Below are 17,614 nucleotides of genomic sequence, written 5' to 3' on the forward strand. Positions count from 1 at the left end.
ACAGGCCGAATTAAAAGAATCGTTTCCACGAGGCCCACGCAGTTCCCATCTTACAGTTTTCTATTTCCCGAAATCCTGTAGCTCTCTTTGACCCAAAAAAAATTGTCTAGCTTTCGTCCTAAACCCAAACTTTATTCCAACATGGCCGATAACTTTTTTTCCCCCTTCAAAAAACAGTACAGCTACTCTTTATCCACAGTCTACATACACGCAGAGTTTTCTCTAACAATTTTTTTTCATCATGGGATATACTATTTCCTGTGCTTAATATAATAACTTATTTAATTTTTATTTTAATCATAAATATAAAATATCAATCCAGCTGCTCTTTTGTATTTATCTTTTTTTTAAAAAGATAGTCCTTGTAATCATGTTAGTTCCAGTCATACACTTGATTAGCAAGAATATTTTAAGAAAAACAATATCTATTTATTACAAATAGTTTATTTAACTAATTTTTTTAATCTATTTAAATTAGTTAATTAGATTTTGATGTTAAGAACTGAAGGAAGTATATTTTTATCATCATGTGTGAAGAATTAACTTGCCTTTGTCTTATAGTCACCTGACTCCTTTTCATAAGGCATATGGAGGAGAACTTTTGGCGTTTTTTATAGGGAAAATCATATTAGAGGTACTTATACTTTTTTTCAATTTTCAATTTGGTACCTATATGTTTTTTGTTCTTAACTAAATCTTTATTTTTGCTCTATTAACATCATTAATCCTTATGTAAAGATTAAAAATATCAATAGAACAAAGTTATAAGAGCTAATGTTGCTAAAAAAATAAAATTAAATGTTTAATTAAAGGGAAAAAAACATATAAGCACCAAATTAAAAATTGAGAGAAAGTATAGGTACCTTCAATATGGTTTTCCCTTTTTTATAAATATCACAAGAGATGTTTATTGCACATTTCTCACATTGCCATTATCCAATGCTGGCCCTTTTTCACTGGGGCTCTGCTATATGAGTTTAGATGAGGGTAAAATCGAAATCTTATTTGGTTCACAGAGTTAATAGATTTTAAGCACTAGCTTCGCCAAAACAGTTTTAATGTAATATACTCCCTCCAGTTTTATATATAAACTTTAAATTTGAAGAGAGATATAGTTCATTTTATAAGTTTTAATTTGAGTTTGTCCTGACATTTAATGTATTTTTTCTAACTTTATTCTTAAATATTTATTCTCTCATTTGTCATATTTTCTTTTGTTTTATTTTCTCACATATTTTCTTTTATATACTTTCTTATTATTATAAAAACATATTTAAAAATAAAAACATATTTTAACATACTTGTTGTTTTTACTTAATTTTAACTAACTGCAAATTGTTTTTTGTAATTTATAATAAAGACCGGAAGCAGGATACAAGTAGGTCGTAAACAAAACAACAAAAGGTATTCGCAATGCTCAACTGCTGTGTATAAGATTTTTTGAACTGGAAACTAGATTCTATATTAAAAAATCAAAGGTGATGAGGGCAAAAAAAATTTTAAAATTTTCAAACCACATCCATCAACCAAATAGTTAGGATGAGAAGAGATATTAATGTTGAAGCTGACCGGTTGAAAAAAAATTAACCATCCCGCAAAGAAAATTATGGTTAGTAATAACGATATTGATATCCCCTTTGAACTTTGAGAATATTAATCTGTTTTTGATTTTGCCGGCAAAAAAAATTGTCCCCGCAAGAAATTATGACGCGGCAAGGAAAAGGTTTTTTTTTAATAATTAATTTTAATTTTAAAAGAAGACCGGAGAGGCGTTGCGGGGCAATACAAACTGTAACGCGATCTGGAGGTTGGAACAGAAGCTCACGGAAACTACTCTGAATTCGGGTCTTGCGTTTCTGAAATCTAGCACTGGTCTCATCATCCCATAGCCTGAATTCCTTTCATACAGAGCGAGGTCTAACCTAGTCTTCCCTTCTGTTTAGTTGCGCGAAAAATGGGAGTGAAGAGAGGAAAGGGAACATGAGTGGCATCGTGGGAAGAATTCGTTAACTTGATGGCGTTGATGTGCGTTCATCATCAGTGAACGCACATTTTTTTCGAATTTTCATGATTTGAACGAAAACTGCCTGGTCGAGTCCGATCTAAACAACTCTGCAAGTAATTTTATTCTTTATCTCTTCTTTATAGTTTTAACTATATTAAGCTAACAAAAGAGAAAAAGATGCTGCGATTGAAAGCATTCCGACCGACCAGTGATAAAATTGTTAAGATCCAATTGCATCCGACGCACCCATGGATGGTCACGGCAGATGCATCAGATCGGGTCTCTGTTTGGAACTGGGAACACCGCCAGGTACAATGTTGTATTGCATATTGTTCAGTCTTGCCTCTTATGAGTGCAACTTTCCTTTTATTTGCTTGTTTGTATTTCACCAAATCCTCCTCTTTAGGTGATATACGAGCTGAAAGCTGGCGGAGTTGATGAGCGGCGTTTGGTCGGTGCCAAGTTGGAGAAGCTTGCTGAGGGAGAAACAGGTACAACATTTCGCTTTAAGTTAAACAGTACCAGTGAATGTGTTGACGCCCTCACATATTTGTGGTAATTTAGAAGTTCTGCTTTTGATGCACATGGTAAGATGCATTTGATTATAGTCATTAATAATTTCCTGGCACTTATGTTTTTTGCCTCATTTGGTTTTGCAACATTTTCGGTAATTTTTATGCACTGAGAGCTAGAATTGCTTGAATTTCTTAAGTGTCACTATTCACAACTTTTCTTTGCGATAACGAGTGAATATCACTTGATGCCATTACAATGGTTTCTTGATAATGATGACCATAAATAATTTTGTACTGTTTAAGCAACATGATGTATTTTGTTTTGTAGACTCCAAAGGGAAGCCCACAGAAGCTATTCGGGGAGGGAGGTAATATTCCTTTACTTTATATTTCGTATCGTCCTCATTCTGGCTATTTGTTTATCATGATTCTACTCTTGCTTTTAAAGTGTTATGCAGGTGAAATTTTTTGATGATGATGTACGCTTCTGGCAACTTTGGCACAATCGCTTTGCAGCTGCAGAGGCTCCATCAGCTGTGCATCATCTTACATCAGCTTTTAGCTCTCCAGCCCCATCGACAAAGGGAAGGCATTTTCTCGTTATATGTTGTTTGAACAAAGCTATATTTTTGGACTTGGTGACAATGCGCGGCCGTGATGTACCAAAGCAGGAGCTTGATAATAAATCCCTCCTATGGTAAATCAATACTACGTGTGATTATATTCAATCCTCTTTGTCACTGATTTCCTTTTTTTTTTTTACAGAGTCTATTAAGACTGTATGTTAACTACTTGTAGTCACTTGAACTTTTGTGGTGAGGCCCATTCAGATATTTCCCTAGTTTCTTACACAGGCCCTCGTTGGTGGACAAACACACACCTAGTAACAATAGATTGGCATTGGCTTATATAAATTGCTGAATCATCAATCTAGATTTTGCCTCTGGCAATCATTTGACTGTCTCTTACATTGCTCCTATTCTAATTATTTTAGCAAATCCAATCCTTCATGGAGTGTGGAAGTCATCCCTAGTTTTCATCTTCAACGAGTCGAACTTCAGCTTAATCATTCTTCATGATGAATTTCAGCATCTCTCATGACTATTCCCATACACCATATGTCATGTAATTTTAGATTTTAACTACATGATAACTACTAACCACAAATAAGGTTATATGTTGTTTTCTAGTTTTATTTTTAATCAGGATGTGTACTATATCAGCTCAGTTTTATACCATTCACTATTGTTTGCTGTTGCAGCATGGAGTTCCTCTATCGATCTGGTGGGGGTGATGGCCCTCTTGTTGCTTTTGGAGGATCTGATGGTGTCATTAGGGTTCTCTCAATGATAACTTGGAAGGTTTATTTTTTGAACCGCCCCCTTTTTACTGGATTTTTAGGGTTCTATGAAGTAGAATTTGTTGGCTACATGTTATGTTTTTCTTCCTTGCAGCTTGTGCGAAGATACACTGGAGGTCACAAAGGATCAATCTCTTGCTTGATGTCCTTCATGGCTGCTTCTGGTGAGGTAAATTTTGATTTCCTGTTGAGTAGCGTGTGTTAATTTATGTTAACTATATTTTATTGGCAATATTGTTAGAAATTTATTGCAATTATTGTCTATGCTTTGACAAAATCAGGTTTTATGAATGGACGTGTCATTTGTTAATTTGTCAAAGCTTGATATCAAAGACTTTAATAAAACTACAAGTGGGTGTTCGCTTAGTAGTTTAAATTTTTCGTAGAGCTGGTGAATTTGCTAGGACATGTAGGGGAAAATCTAGGAAGACCAAGAGGGTAGAAGAGAAAAATACTGCTGGTTTAGATACTTGTCCTATGGATCCTTACTTGTAAGGGAAAGTAAATGCTGGCCTAATGATGTTTTGGGGGGTGCCAAGAGGTACATTCTGTGTTGGGAGTGGTGATAGTTACCTTTTGGGCTTTAGAAGCCTTTCTGCTTGGTATAGCCTGTGCTGGGAGGGGTGAGAGTTACTTTTTGGGGTTTATAAGCCTTTCTGCTTAGGGGATTTATTTCAAGTATATATGCTTAATTGTACGTTGGTAATAGTCTCACTCTCACGATCATATGAAGGACTTGTATGTTTGCAGTAGCACTATGTTCAATATGAGAGTCTACAGGCAAATTATTATTGATGGTAGAACCTGTTGATTAGATTTGCGGGTCTTGCCTGCCTGTGTATGTCTATGTATTGTTTCTACGCTCTGGAATTGTGGGGTTTCTGTTTGATTTACTGTTAAACTTTCATTTTATTTTCCTTCTGTTTACTATTAGGGTCTTCTGGTCTCGGGTGCCAATGATGGATTGCTTGTACTATGGAGTGCAGACCATATACAAGATTCACGAGAACTTGTTCCAAAACTAAGCTTAAAGGTACCATTCACCTCTGGCAAAGGTCAACTTTGAATTATTGCTTAGTATGGCGGCCCAACCAGAATATTGTTATAATTACTGGCCTGGTTGATTTTTTTTCTAAAAAAGAATTAGTGCAAGAATTCAGTCTTAACAGTATTCTCTTATAACTTTAACAGCCTCTACAAGTCAAGCAACTTACTCTTCATGGCTTAGAGGAATCCCGACTATTTATTCTCAAGGCTACAATTTAGGCCACTAGGAATTTATTACAATCCCTCTCTGTATTGCAATTATTACATAACAAGACTATTTTATGAAGAGAAAGAAGATAAATGCATCAAAGAACAACCAGAAATCCTCCTGAAAGTTGATGTGATTTTCCTCCCTGGCTATGTGATTGTGTATATATTTGGTTGAATCTAGTGTTGGTATCAAATGCATTACATGATGCCTTACTTCAGTTTCAAAAACGAAAATAAAAAAGCTTAAAGCCCTGCTACAAATTTCGTTGCTGCCAAAGTGACATTAAAACTGATTCAGAGTTTTTCCATTATCTGCTTCCACTTTATTTATCAGTTCTTTTCTACCCTATCAAACTTTTGTGCACCTTTTTGCTGAGTTGATATCTACCAATTTATTGCCTTGCAAAACAACCTGATACATGTAGGCCCATGATGGTGGGGTTGTGGGAGTTGAGATTTCTAGGGTGATTGGAGGTGCTCCTCAGCTTATTACAATTGGTGCAGACAAGACATTAGCTATATGGGACACAGTCTCCTTTAAGGTGTGGTCTTGGTCTTAACATTGGAAAGTTTTGTTCTATGAAAATACCAGAGGCTAGAATGTTCTGGCATAGTGTTACTTATCTGTATTCATTCTGATGTTTTTCCAATTCTCAGGAACTGCGACGTATAAAACCAGTTCCAAAATTGGCTTGCCATAGTGTGGCATCTTGGTGCCATCCTCGAGCCCCAAACCTTGATATTCTTACTTGTGTAAAAGACTCTCATATATGGTATGTGCCATTCTCACGTGGCTGGATTTAACTTTCGTAATTGTTACTTAATTGTGTCGTCACAAAATAACTCCTGTAGTTAGCTAGGTTGTTACTTGTTAGACTATTGGGGGATTGATTGGCTGTAGCTCAATAATTTCAATTTTGTATTTGAAGACATTATTTTTTGGACTATTGTCAGGGCAATTGAACATCCTACTTATTCTGCTCTCACAAGACCGCTCTGTGAATTAACCTCAGTTATTCCTCCCCAAGCTCTTGCATCTAATAAGAAGCTCAGGGTACGTGACTATAGTTTATAATTTCTTGTTAACCTCTGTCTTTTCTATCATGTCTTTGTGCAGACATATAAATTTTTGCTAAAGCTTTGTTACCATGAGTCATGAGAATATTGTTCAAAAATACTTGTCATGATTTGAAGAGAGGTGAGGGTAATCCAAAATTAAGAGTAACAAAGTTTGTTGAGACGTTTTCTCAATCCTGCTATAGAAAATATTTTGTCATTGAATGTGTCATTATTGAACTAAAATGTAGATACTTAAAACATTACACACACTTCTAATCCTGTCTTTGGTATTGCATCCTGTCTATATTTTCTTTGGGGGCTTGCTATGGAAGTGAAGGTAATTTTTCCTGGCAGCATATGGAGTTAGCTGAGATTTGTTACATGTGTTCAGTGGCACATGAAATGTGTCTTTTCTTATGCAGGTCTATTGTATGGTTGCACACGCTTTGCAGCCACATCTTGTTGCTACTGGAACCAACATTGGTGTTATAATATGTGAGTTTGATCCTAGGTCTCTTCCAGCTGTGGCACCCCTGCCAACACCAGTAGACAGCCGAGAGCATGCTGTTGTATATGTAGTTGAAAGGGAGCTCAAACTGCTAAATTTTCAGCTAAACAATTCGGCAAATCCATCTCTTGGAAATAATAGCTCCCTGTCAGAAACAGGAAGATCTAGGGGTGATTTTGTGGAACCTTTACCTATCAAGCAGGGGAGGAAACAGATTAATACACCTGTTCCACACGATTCATATTCTGTTCTTTCTATGAGCAGTTCAGGGAAGTAAGTTGCCTGTCATTTGCTTCAGCATTGTCGATTTTGAGTGGCAACTGTGTCTCCCAGGAGCAACTAATTTTTTTAAATAATTTTTAATAATAAATTTTCTTTTACTAAAGGGTGTTCAAATGATGAAATTAAAATTTCTGACTTCCGCATTTAACAACCATAGCAGCTTCACGACATCCACTAGCCTGCCCCCCCTGACGTTCTAATTGAATCATTGCAGGTATCTAGCCATTGTTTGGCCAGATATTCCTTACTTCTCGGTGTACAAGGTTAGTGACTGGTCAATCGTTGATTCTGGCAGTGCAAGGCTTCTTGCTTGGGATACATGTCGTGACAGATTTGCCATATTGGAATCATCATTACCTCCTAGAATTCCTATTATTCCTAAGGGAGGTTCTAGAAGAGCAAAAGAGGCTGCTGCAGCTGCAGCACAAGCCGCTGCTGCTGCGGCTTCTGCTGCTTCCATGGCGTCTGTTCAAGTGCGTATCTTGCTAGATGATGGAACATCTAACATACTAATGAGATCTGTTGGTGCACGCAGTGACCCAGTACGACCTTTTCTTATTTTATGCCTTTATATTATTTATGGCATTTTTGGTGGCAAAGCTTTCAATGTACTAATGAAAAAAACCTTTTGGAAAAACTTTGAAGTTAAATCATAATAATTAGAAGTTTTTATCTCCTTCTTTGTTGCGTTGGTATGGGTGCAAGTACATGTATCAGTACAAAAAAGAAAACTTAAAAGGAATATAAGGCACAGGCATGGCAACATAGGCACACGCGCATGGGATGCACACAGGCAAATTTAGGATTGATTTTGGCTTGGCCTGATGCCCGGGTTGACTTGTTACACACTCATGGGATGCATACAGGCAAATCTAGGATTGACTTTGGCCTAGCCTGATGCCCTGCTTGACTGGTGTCATAAGATTGGGTCAAGCTAGGCCAGGCTTTACCTTAGGGGAAAACAAAATCAAAATGGACCCCTTTTTGATAGTTTTCATAGCAAGACTTGGCCAAGTAAACTGGCTAGCATTGCTGGCTTGATCAAGTGACCCATCCCAGACCATTGATATATTTTTTAATTGGCCCAGTGTGACTGAGCAGGACCTCATTGGTCAGACCACAATCTCCACGGGCAGCCATAGTGCTCCAAAAAATAATAATAATAATAATAAAAGAAGAAAAGAGAAACAGGCGGCTTAGTGCATAAGGCTCCCACCATGGACTTTGGAAGGGACAGATATGTACCTTCTTATCCCGGCAAGTAGAGTGGTTGTTTCCAAGATTTAAACCATGACCTCTAGGGTCACATGGTAAAAACCTTACTATTGCTCCAAGGCTTACCCTCTAATACTCCCAGGCAATTAACCATAAAAAACTATGCATGAAAGATAATAAAGGCATGTTGTTGCTACAAAAGGGTCATGCGCTCTCCCCACTAATCTAATAAAAACTCACCAGTCCCCATCCAATATATCATCCTTAAAAAAGTCCCAAACTGAAGTCACTTTCACATTTAGGCATGCCAATGCTTTAGAGCTTGCCTTGCATTTGTTCTTGCTGATGGCTTTTGTGAAAACGGCTTTGTGATTTGTTTCCTGAAAATTTGTATGGATTAATGTGATTTACTCCCTTGGATATGCACATTGCAAACTAATTAATTAGCAAGTTGGAAAAGACCAATCTGGGCTGGACTTTATTGCAATCTCTGTGCAATTGTAAATGTAATATTTTCTAAAATTGCTTGTTATGCGGGAGAATTCTGTATTCACTCTTTGAAGCAAAAGGCTTTCCATGATATCTTCAGAAATGTTGAAATGTAAAGACCAGATCTAAGATTTTATGTTTCGTAATAAGTCCATGTGCTGTATAAAAAAGGAAAAAAAAAATCCATGTTTGTTATCAACAGTAAGAGGGGCATGCACTCTTCTATGTAGATGTTATATCTTACCGTGCATGTTATCCTTCAATGGGCATTGAGTACTCCGTCAATACAGGAACCAATGGCTTGAATGTCAAGTTACCTGTCTCATTCATGCATCTCTTGTAGGTCATTGGGTTGCATGGGGGGGCTTTGCTTGGTGTTGCCTATCGGACATCCAGGAGAGTCAGTCCAGTTGCTGCTACAGCTATTTCAACAATTCAGTCCATGCCCTTGTCAGGCTATGGAAGCAGTGGTCTTTCATCTTTTACTACTTTTGATGATGGATTTTCCTCAAATAGATCTCCATCTGAGGCAGCTCCTCAGAACTTCCAGCTATACAGGTAATAGTTATAGTACTTGTTTGGAACGTACTCTAAAGCTTCCTTTTAGGTTTGCTTCTTTCATTTCAAGTCATTGATTTTCATCTGACATAAATAAGTAGGCCAGGCACTGTTTTGGATTAGGCTTTTAGGATTTTTTTTCATGAGCAGTGGATTTGTCCATTCTCTTGAAATAAATTTTGTTTTCCTAGCTCCCGCGTTCCCCTGGGTTAATTTGTGCTTCTCTTCTCTGACTTGATAAATTCTATTCTAATTTTATCCCAACAGTAAAATAAAATAATGCCGACATTTGATGCTTGTATTGCCTGTGATTTATAAATCTTATAATTTATTCATTTCATGCATGAACTGCATAATACTACCTACCTCGATGTATCTATAGTTAGCAAATGGTAAGCATGCCGTTTGGAACTAAAATGAATATGATCTGTGGACAATGTTTAATCATGAGCAAATTGGATTTGCTGATGAGTATCAACGTGGGTATCTAGGAAACTTTAGTCCTCAAGTTTTCCAATAGAGTGATAAATGTTGAACCCTCTTCTTGTACCAAAATGAGCATTATGTATAATTTCACAAGTCAGTCTCATACTTAAATTCTCATGTAAATCTGATAGCCTTTTGGGCAATGCATCATGAAATCAGATCAATTTTGTTGATTGATATAGCCTTTTGGATCAAGAGCCTTTTTCCTTGGTTGGCTTAGGGATTTTGATGCATCATCTTCGTATACTAATAATCAATGATTTTACATGTATCATTTTATGTTTGTTGGAATCCTATTTGACCTTTAAACTCCTCTTTCACATCAAGTTTACATCGATTTGAGAATGATGTGTATCATGACTTGTGTATTTCTTCACTCTATATTGGTTTTTCTGATGAGGCATTTTCCAGCTTTAGATTCATTGGTGCATTTGTTTTGTTTCTGATTCAGTTGGGAGACTTTCCAGCCCGTGGGTGACCTACTTCCTCAGCCAGAATGGACTGCTTGGGACCAAGCTGTTGAGTACTGTGCATTTGCATATCAACATTACATAGTCATATCATGTTTGCGTCCACAATATAGATACCTGGGAGATGTTGCAATTCCATATGCTACTAGTGCTGTTTGGCACCGAAGGCAACTATTTGTAGCCACACCAACTACTATAGAGTGAGTTGTGTGATCGTTCTTCAGTTTATATCATGACCATATGCTTTATTCGTTTCTGTCAGCTGATCAGAAATGGAAGCCGCAACTACATTCTGAATCTTTAATTCCCTGTCAATCTGCTGTAGGGCCAAACTTTATTTGTTAGTCATTTACATGTTTTTCTTCTATCTGTTAATCTCTATTTGTCATTTTATGCGGTCTTAATGTGGAGCAATTGCATCACCTGCTAAGAGATTTTTTTTTTGGGCCTTGATAAGAATGGAGTTGGAAACCCTGTGCTTCTGTGTGTTTTTCTAAGTGATAGCAATGTTATGCATAGAGCATGAATATGTCCATCTTCATTTAGCCAAAATGATAACAATTGATAGTTTTTTAATCTTCTTATTATAACCTTTTTCTTTCAGAGTTGTTTTTGTGGATGCCGGGGTTGCACAAATTGACATAGAAACTAAGAAGATGAAGGAAGAGCAAAGAATGAAAGAAGCACAAGCAAGAGCAGTGGCTGAGCATGGAGAATTGGCACTAATTACTGTGGATGGTCCCCAAAATACTACTGAAGAAAGAATGTCATTGAGGCCGCCAATGTTACAGGTTAGAATAGCTCTTAGGGTTTATGATCTATAGAGCATGCATTTAGGGCATGTTTGGTAGAAATGGAAGGAGTTTTAAGGAAAGGAGGAGAAAGAAAATTCCTCTTGGTGTGTTTGGTAAGACAGACCAGTTATTCTATTGGAAAGCTCACTTCCCTCAGACATGGCTTGTTACAGTCCATGACAAACTGCATATTACTTGAATGGCTTTGCTAATCTTTTTAAGAGTTTTCCCCCTCCTTTTATCAAAAATTTCTTTTTTGAGTGGTTTTAAAAAGTCCAATGTCTTGCGCTCCCTTTTTGAGCCTTATGTATCTGAGCAGTATGATTAGTTACATTGTCATCTGATCAATAAGCTTGTAGCTCATATCCTATTGCCACATCAGGTGGTACGATTGGCTTCATTTCAGCATGCTCCTTCAGTGCCGCCTTTCATATCGTTGCCAAAACAATCTCGAGTTGATAGTGATGACTCTGGGATGGCAGAAGAAAGAAAGGCTAGTGAAATAGCTGTTGGTGGTGGGGGAGTGTCTGTTGCTGTTACTCGGTTCCCACTGGAGCAGAAACGTCCTGTTGGGCCTCTGGTTGTGGTGGGTGTCAGAGATGGAGTTCTTTGGGTAATTGACAGGTAAATGGAGGACCTAGTTCCGAGGATTTGCATAATCTATCAAATTTTGTCCGTATTTGCAGCTAATTCCGTTGAATTTCACATCCAAATAACCGAACCTCATGTTGGGTGCTCCTTTCTATGCTTGCACGCATAACTTGGATGCCCAAAAATCCACTCTACTTGCTGCATCTATATTGAATTAGTTTATCACACGATTCTGATGCCTGAATTATGGTAGGTACATGTGTGCACATGCTTTGTCCCTGAGTCATCCAGGTATTCGTTGCCGATGTCTTGCTGCTTATGGTGATGCTGTTAGTGCCATAAAATGGTATTGATATTTTGTTCTCGTCTCTCACCCCCTTACGGATTCAGCAGTACATCTGCATATCTAATATCATGCATTCAAACAGGGCAAGTAGGCTTGGGAGAGAACACCATGACGATTTAGCTCAATTTTTGCTGGGAATGGGTTATGCTACTGAAGCACTTCATTTGCCTGGAATATCTAAAAGGTATGATGCATGCTCAGAATTCAGACCTTATTTTTCTGAATCACCATTTGTCAAAGTGTAATTTTTTTGTTAAAATGTTTTTAAAAAAAAATATTTTTCAATTGAATAAGCATTAAAATCCTTATGTGAACGCATGGTTATATATATATCGCTCTCATATATGTTCTGCAGGTTGGAGTTTGATCTGGCAATGAAGAGTAATGATTTGAAGAGAGCTCTCCAGTGCCTTCTTACCATGAGTAATAGCAGAGGCATAGGGCAGGATAACACTGGGCTCGGTTTGACAGATATACTTAATTTGACAGATAAAAAGGAAGATATAGTTGAAGCTGTGCAGGGCATAGTGAAGTTTGCAAAGGAGTTCTTGGATCTCATCGATGCTGCAGATGCTACCGCGCAAAGTGAAATTGCTCGTGAAGCTCTCAAAAGGTTAGCTGCGGCAGTTTCAGTCAAAGGTGCTTTACAAGGCCACGAGTTGAGGGGTTTAGCCTTGCGCCTTGCAAATCATGGGGAGTTAACACGGCTAAGTGTAGGCAGTCTGCCTCTATTCTTTTCCGACCCACATTCTGTTTGACGCATGATGAAAATAGCAACCAAAGCTGCATTTTATTCATTTGGTCCATCTCTGTTGTTAAAAGATTTAACTGCCATGCATTGCAGGGCTTGGTAAATAATTTGATAACTCTTGGCTTGGGACGGGAAGCTGCATTTGCTGCTGCAGTTTTGGGAGACAACGCTCTAATGGAAAAGGCATGGCAGGATACTGGGATGCTGGCAGAGGCCGTGCTTCATGCTCATGTATGAACCGTTTCGGACACACCAAATTTATCCCCTCATTTTAATGCTTTTTGTATGACCCAGTCGCTTTAATTTCAGGCACATGGACGGCCGACATTGAAGAACTTGGTTCAGGCCTGGAACCAAATGCTACAGAGAGAGATCGAGCCTGCTTCATCGCAGAAGACAGATGCTGCAGCTGCATTCTTTGCCTCTCTAGAGGACCCCAAACTTACGAGTCTGGCAGAAGCAGGGAAGAAACCTCCAATTGAAATCCTACCTCCAGGGATGATGTCTCTTTCTGCACCTATTCCTGTTCAAAAGAAACCAGCTTCTGCTGCTCAGAATTCACAGCAGCCACCTGGCAAGCCTTTGGCATTGGAAGCTCCTCCGACAGCCACCACAGCGGAGCCACCAAGTGCACCACCTCCACAGCAATCTGAATCCACACCTGCACCGGTCCCTGATTCAGCTGCATCACAGTCCGCCCCAGACTCCCAACCGGATTCAGTGGCGGCTCCATCCCAGCCGGAATCAGGGGAAACCAATGTTGATAACAAAGAAGCTCCTGCCTCTGCGTCAGCAAGTGATGCTGATCAAAATGCTAGCGGGGAAACTGTCCAAACATTGTCGACGATCAGTCCAGCACCAACACCGACAGTGATTGCACCAACAGAGGCCCCACCGAAAGTAGCTGAGGCTCAGGAGACAAATGTTCCAACTGCAGTATCCGTTGCTGAATTCCTTGCATGATTGATATTCGTCAAAATTGGTTACGCCAACGTTTGGAAAATATATTCGTTGAAAGACGGACAATATTATCAAGGTTTTCTTGCTTTGTTTCATTCTGTAAAGTAATTGAGTTTGTTACTTGTAACAATCTTACGAGCATGTAGAGTTTGCTTTTTTGTATCGTCGTAATGTCGTGATCTAAGTTTTGTTGGCTTTTAAAGAAGTTATATAGTTCCGGCAAGCAATCCTGTTTGCAATTTTCAAATTTTAAGTATGGGCTCATAATGTTACATTTTATATTGCGATACAAGAAATTAAATTTAAGGAAAAAATTGAGATATAAAAATTTTTTTGGTGGGGGGGGGGGGGAGAGAGGAGACGGTTCGGGAATTCACCACGTCATTGCATTATAGCAGTGAATAAAACGTACAATATCTGCCAATCCACGTTATCAAGCGCATGGTAATCTTTGGCAATATGTTTGTTTCCAAAAGGTATAATATTTTTTTTGTGAATCAAAAACTAGAATGAATAAAACGTCGTTTCAAATCAAATCAATGTTTTGAAAACAATTTTTGCTTGCAATTTGAAATTATTGAATTTTTATTATTTAAAAGAACATTTATGCAGAAGTTAAAAAGAATATTTTAGGCGTTAAAAATTTGCTCATAAGTGAACAAAATTAATGAAATTTGATGAATAATTTAATTCTGTGAAGGTGGCGTAGGAAAAAAAAATCAAATTAAACAAATAAAAATTAATACTTTGGAAATAAATAGATTATACTACCTTCTGTAATTTTTTTCCATTCATGTATTATCAGCCCGTCAAAATTCATAAATAATCTAATATTTTTTTTTCGAATTCATGTCATATCAAACATAATGGTAATAAAAAATTTCATAAGATAATGAAATTTTATTTTGATCACAAAAAAGTATTTCGCTAGGCAGCCCGATCGAAGTTACCAACCTTCCTTATAACGGGTTTTTTTTTTTTTGTCAACCTTATAACGGGTTTAATACAGGCGCGGCAAGAAGTTGTGGGGAGGGAAACAAGCCGAAGGCATGAGATAAAAATTTAAGAGTACAATTGCAAAAGTCCTGTCTATAAAAGTAATAATTTAAAACTACTTTTCAAAATAAACCTTTTTTATCGGTTTTTATTTTCTAAATGAACTGTTAAAAATATCCTGACATGTCCAACAACATATCCAAATAATGGTTTGTTGAAAGTATTTTTAAAAAGGACTCTTGGCTTTTTTAAAAAATCACAACCAAAAGTGTGAGATGGCTAGAATTACTGTTAATTACTTTTCATCACAGCAGGTACCAGCAGCACCGACCTGGAAATACCAACGCCGCCGGTGTGCATCAGATGGGTCTCCAAACCATCACCAGCGTCTAGCTACATCATAAAATAATAAAGCTGGGCCAATGAAAAAACCAACAACATCATATTGAACTTGAATAGAATAAGACATTATACAAGATCATGCCAAAACACTACAAAAAAATTGACTTTGTCGCCGCTGAAAGTACAAAAGTCGTTGTCGTAGCAGCTGTGGCTGAAAACTTTCAGCCACAACTACAAAGGTCACAGCTAAAAGATACTTTCAGCGGCGACTTTTAGAAGTTTCGACGGCGACACTTTTATCGCCGCTGAAAGTCTTGGTTTCAATGGTGAACTTTCAGCGACGACTAAAACATTTTCGTCGCCGCTGAAAGTCTTAGTTTCAACGGCGACTTTTTTTGTCGCCGCCGAAGTCGTCATCTAAAGTTTGTTTTTTTTATAGTAAAAGCATCCACGTCAACCTGCTCTTTTTTTTGGACTCACACATCAACCTGCTCTGATCCGAAGAAAATTGGGAACAATTCTTCAACGGAGTTACGTTGATGCATGCCAAAATGAAAAAGGTAATAAATATTCTCATTAAAGCTACGTACCTTTCATTTGGAGTTGGCATCTGTTTGCAGAAAGCGCTCCTCATCATCGATCAACGTAACAGTGTCGATGAGATCCCCCAAGTTTGCTTCTGCCATGCATACGTCACCTTGGAACCTTCCCTGGAGCCGAGCTTTTAGCGGCACACCCCACCATTAATATATTAAAAAAGCAGTAAACTCTCTCGTTAAACGGTTAAAGTAAGTATAATGTGAGTTTGAATAACTTCCACGTTCCAGAACATCATCATTAATATATTGACTGATCACCACTGTATATATCTATATCTATATATATAAATAATAGGAAATGGAAATGCATGCTATATATGCCACGCGTCACTTATTAGATAGATACTTGTTCGAGAGATTTACCCTCGTCAATCCATAAACTCGTGTGTGAGAGTATTAAAGAAACAATCTCCGCGTTACAGAAAGGGCGGTTGAATAAAAACACGAGCACGCCAATGGCTTTACGTAACCCTAATAGAAAAGGGAACTGCAGTGGAAAGACTAGACAGACGGAAGCAAATTAAAGAAAAGCTCACTGTGGATCCACACTTCAGATTAGTCTGGATCACGCTGACGTGAGGGAACAGTACCGAAGGTCTCAATGACAACCAATTCTCATCTTCCACAGCTGCCTTTTATGTAACTCGCTCAGTGGCATGCATGAATATTCGCCGGTGACTATAAATGAGTTGGATTTCATTTATAATCTCAAGCTTTTAACGCATATCCTTCTGATCAGGTAGAGAAAATAAAACACCAACAGGAAAGACAAAACTTGAGCGCGATTTAATTGCAGGCGCACCGAACCTTTAATTATCCACATGCGAAATTGGCCTGCATTTTATTTACACGATAAACGTCACCAAAATTGGATTTGTTTTCTGGGGAAAAAACGCATGAATTATGAAGTCGTATATATTAAGTTTAATAATTAATATATAATATAAAATTTATAGCGAAATATATCATTCATAAAACTATGAATAATCTATTTTACTTTTTTTTTCCTGACCAAGATATATGATCTTGTTAAAAAGAATAAAGAGTGAATACAAACAGCCAAAAAGCAAAGCGAGAAACTAAAATCCTGTCCACAGAGTAACTAATAGAAGGAAATTACAAAAGAGACATTAAAGAACAAAACAAGAAACAAACCTATCTTACTTTAAACTCTTTATAATCCATAACAAATGGGTCTAATAATATAAATAATCCAACTTATTTAATACAATAAGGAGCAGAGGAATATTTGCCTAGTATGATATATATGATACATAGACAATAAATAGCTGGAACCTGGCGATATGATCAATTCATCTCTCACTCATCATCATTCTAATTAATCTCAAATAAAATCCCATAATCCGATCCATTCCCCCTAATCATCACGAATCACACCTCCTCCGCAACCGAACCATCAACATCAACTCGAGCTACTCCTCTGGGTGGCGGTGGCCCTGTCACTTCTATGCCTAATTAAATTCGTTGTTAACGATGATGCTTTCCACAAGATGATATTGGCACCTACGTGTGAGCTCTTTTGCAGGGTCCTTTCTTCCTTCGAACGTGAACTTGCACCACGACTCCTCTTTTCTTTTTCAGACTCCGGAGAAGAACCACCCCCCGTGGGTGTGGGCCCACGCCGTCATTGATTTCAAACTGGCGCCAAACCGCCATTTCTCCTTGCTTTATCGGCGATCGTCGTCAACCACAACCCCTTCTTCCGTCCTTGCCCTTTTCCTATGTTCCTCCATTCATCCCTCCACCGCAACCGCCGGACAGAGAAAGCTGATTGTGGCGCCGGCAAATCCCGCCTCCCCATTGATGAGCGCCACGGCTTCCCTCACCGTCTCCTGGCCTCCGTCGGGAGAGGGGTGTCAGCTACCCCTTCCCTGAGGCCCTTAGTCTGAGCCCCCCACTTCATTTCTGAGATGGAAAAATTCACTGATCAAAATAACGTCGTTTTCATTGAGTGATCCGGACGCTTCGTTACGCATTCAATCACTACCTCCTCCTTCTTCCTTCAATTAA

General features: G+C 38.0%; 1 protein-coding gene across 1 annotated transcript; it reads left to right on the plus strand.

Annotated features, from left to right (window-relative positions):
* The first annotated feature begins 1,795 nt into the window (after positions 1 to 1,795).
* Positions 1,796 to 13,893, plus strand: LOC114735823 (uncharacterized). Its single transcript, XM_028923581.1, has 21 exons — positions 1,796 to 2,314; positions 2,412 to 2,496; positions 2,849 to 2,888; positions 2,969 to 3,217; positions 3,782 to 3,881; positions 3,975 to 4,049; positions 4,815 to 4,913; positions 5,563 to 5,679; positions 5,795 to 5,910; positions 6,092 to 6,191; positions 6,619 to 6,977; positions 7,201 to 7,528; positions 9,034 to 9,248; positions 10,186 to 10,404; positions 10,809 to 10,995; positions 11,381 to 11,622; positions 11,843 to 11,935; positions 12,018 to 12,119; positions 12,291 to 12,648; positions 12,780 to 12,917; positions 12,996 to 13,893. The coding sequence occupies exons 1-21, from the start codon at positions 2,183 to 2,185 to the stop codon at positions 13,647 to 13,649; spliced, it is 4,008 nt and encodes a 1,335-aa protein (XP_028779414.1). The 5' UTR covers positions 1,796 to 2,182; the 3' UTR covers positions 13,650 to 13,893.
* Positions 13,894 to 17,614: the final 3,721 nt, after the last annotated feature.

The sequence above is a fragment of the Neltuma alba genome, unplaced genomic scaffold (genome assembly GCF_004799145.2).
Source record: "Neltuma alba isolate B1F8T4 unplaced genomic scaffold, ASM479914v2 tig00013256_pilon, whole genome shotgun sequence".
NCBI classification, from domain to species: Eukaryota; Viridiplantae; Streptophyta; class Magnoliopsida; order Fabales; family Fabaceae; genus Neltuma; species Neltuma alba.

Excerpts from the sequence above, each read along its gene's own strand:
- LOC114735823 (XM_028923581.1), top strand. The coding sequence starts at position 2,183 with ATGCTGCGATTGAAAGCATTCCGACCGACCAGTGATAAAATTGTTAAG. Across the intron at positions 6,192-6,618 it reads CATCTAATAAGAAGCTCAGG|GTCTATTGTATGGTTGCACA; the intron begins GTACGTGACTAT and ends TTTCTTATGCAG. Across the intron at positions 10,405-10,808 it reads GCCACACCAACTACTATAGA|AGTTGTTTTTGTGGATGCCG; the intron begins GTGAGTTGTGTG and ends TTTTTCTTTCAG.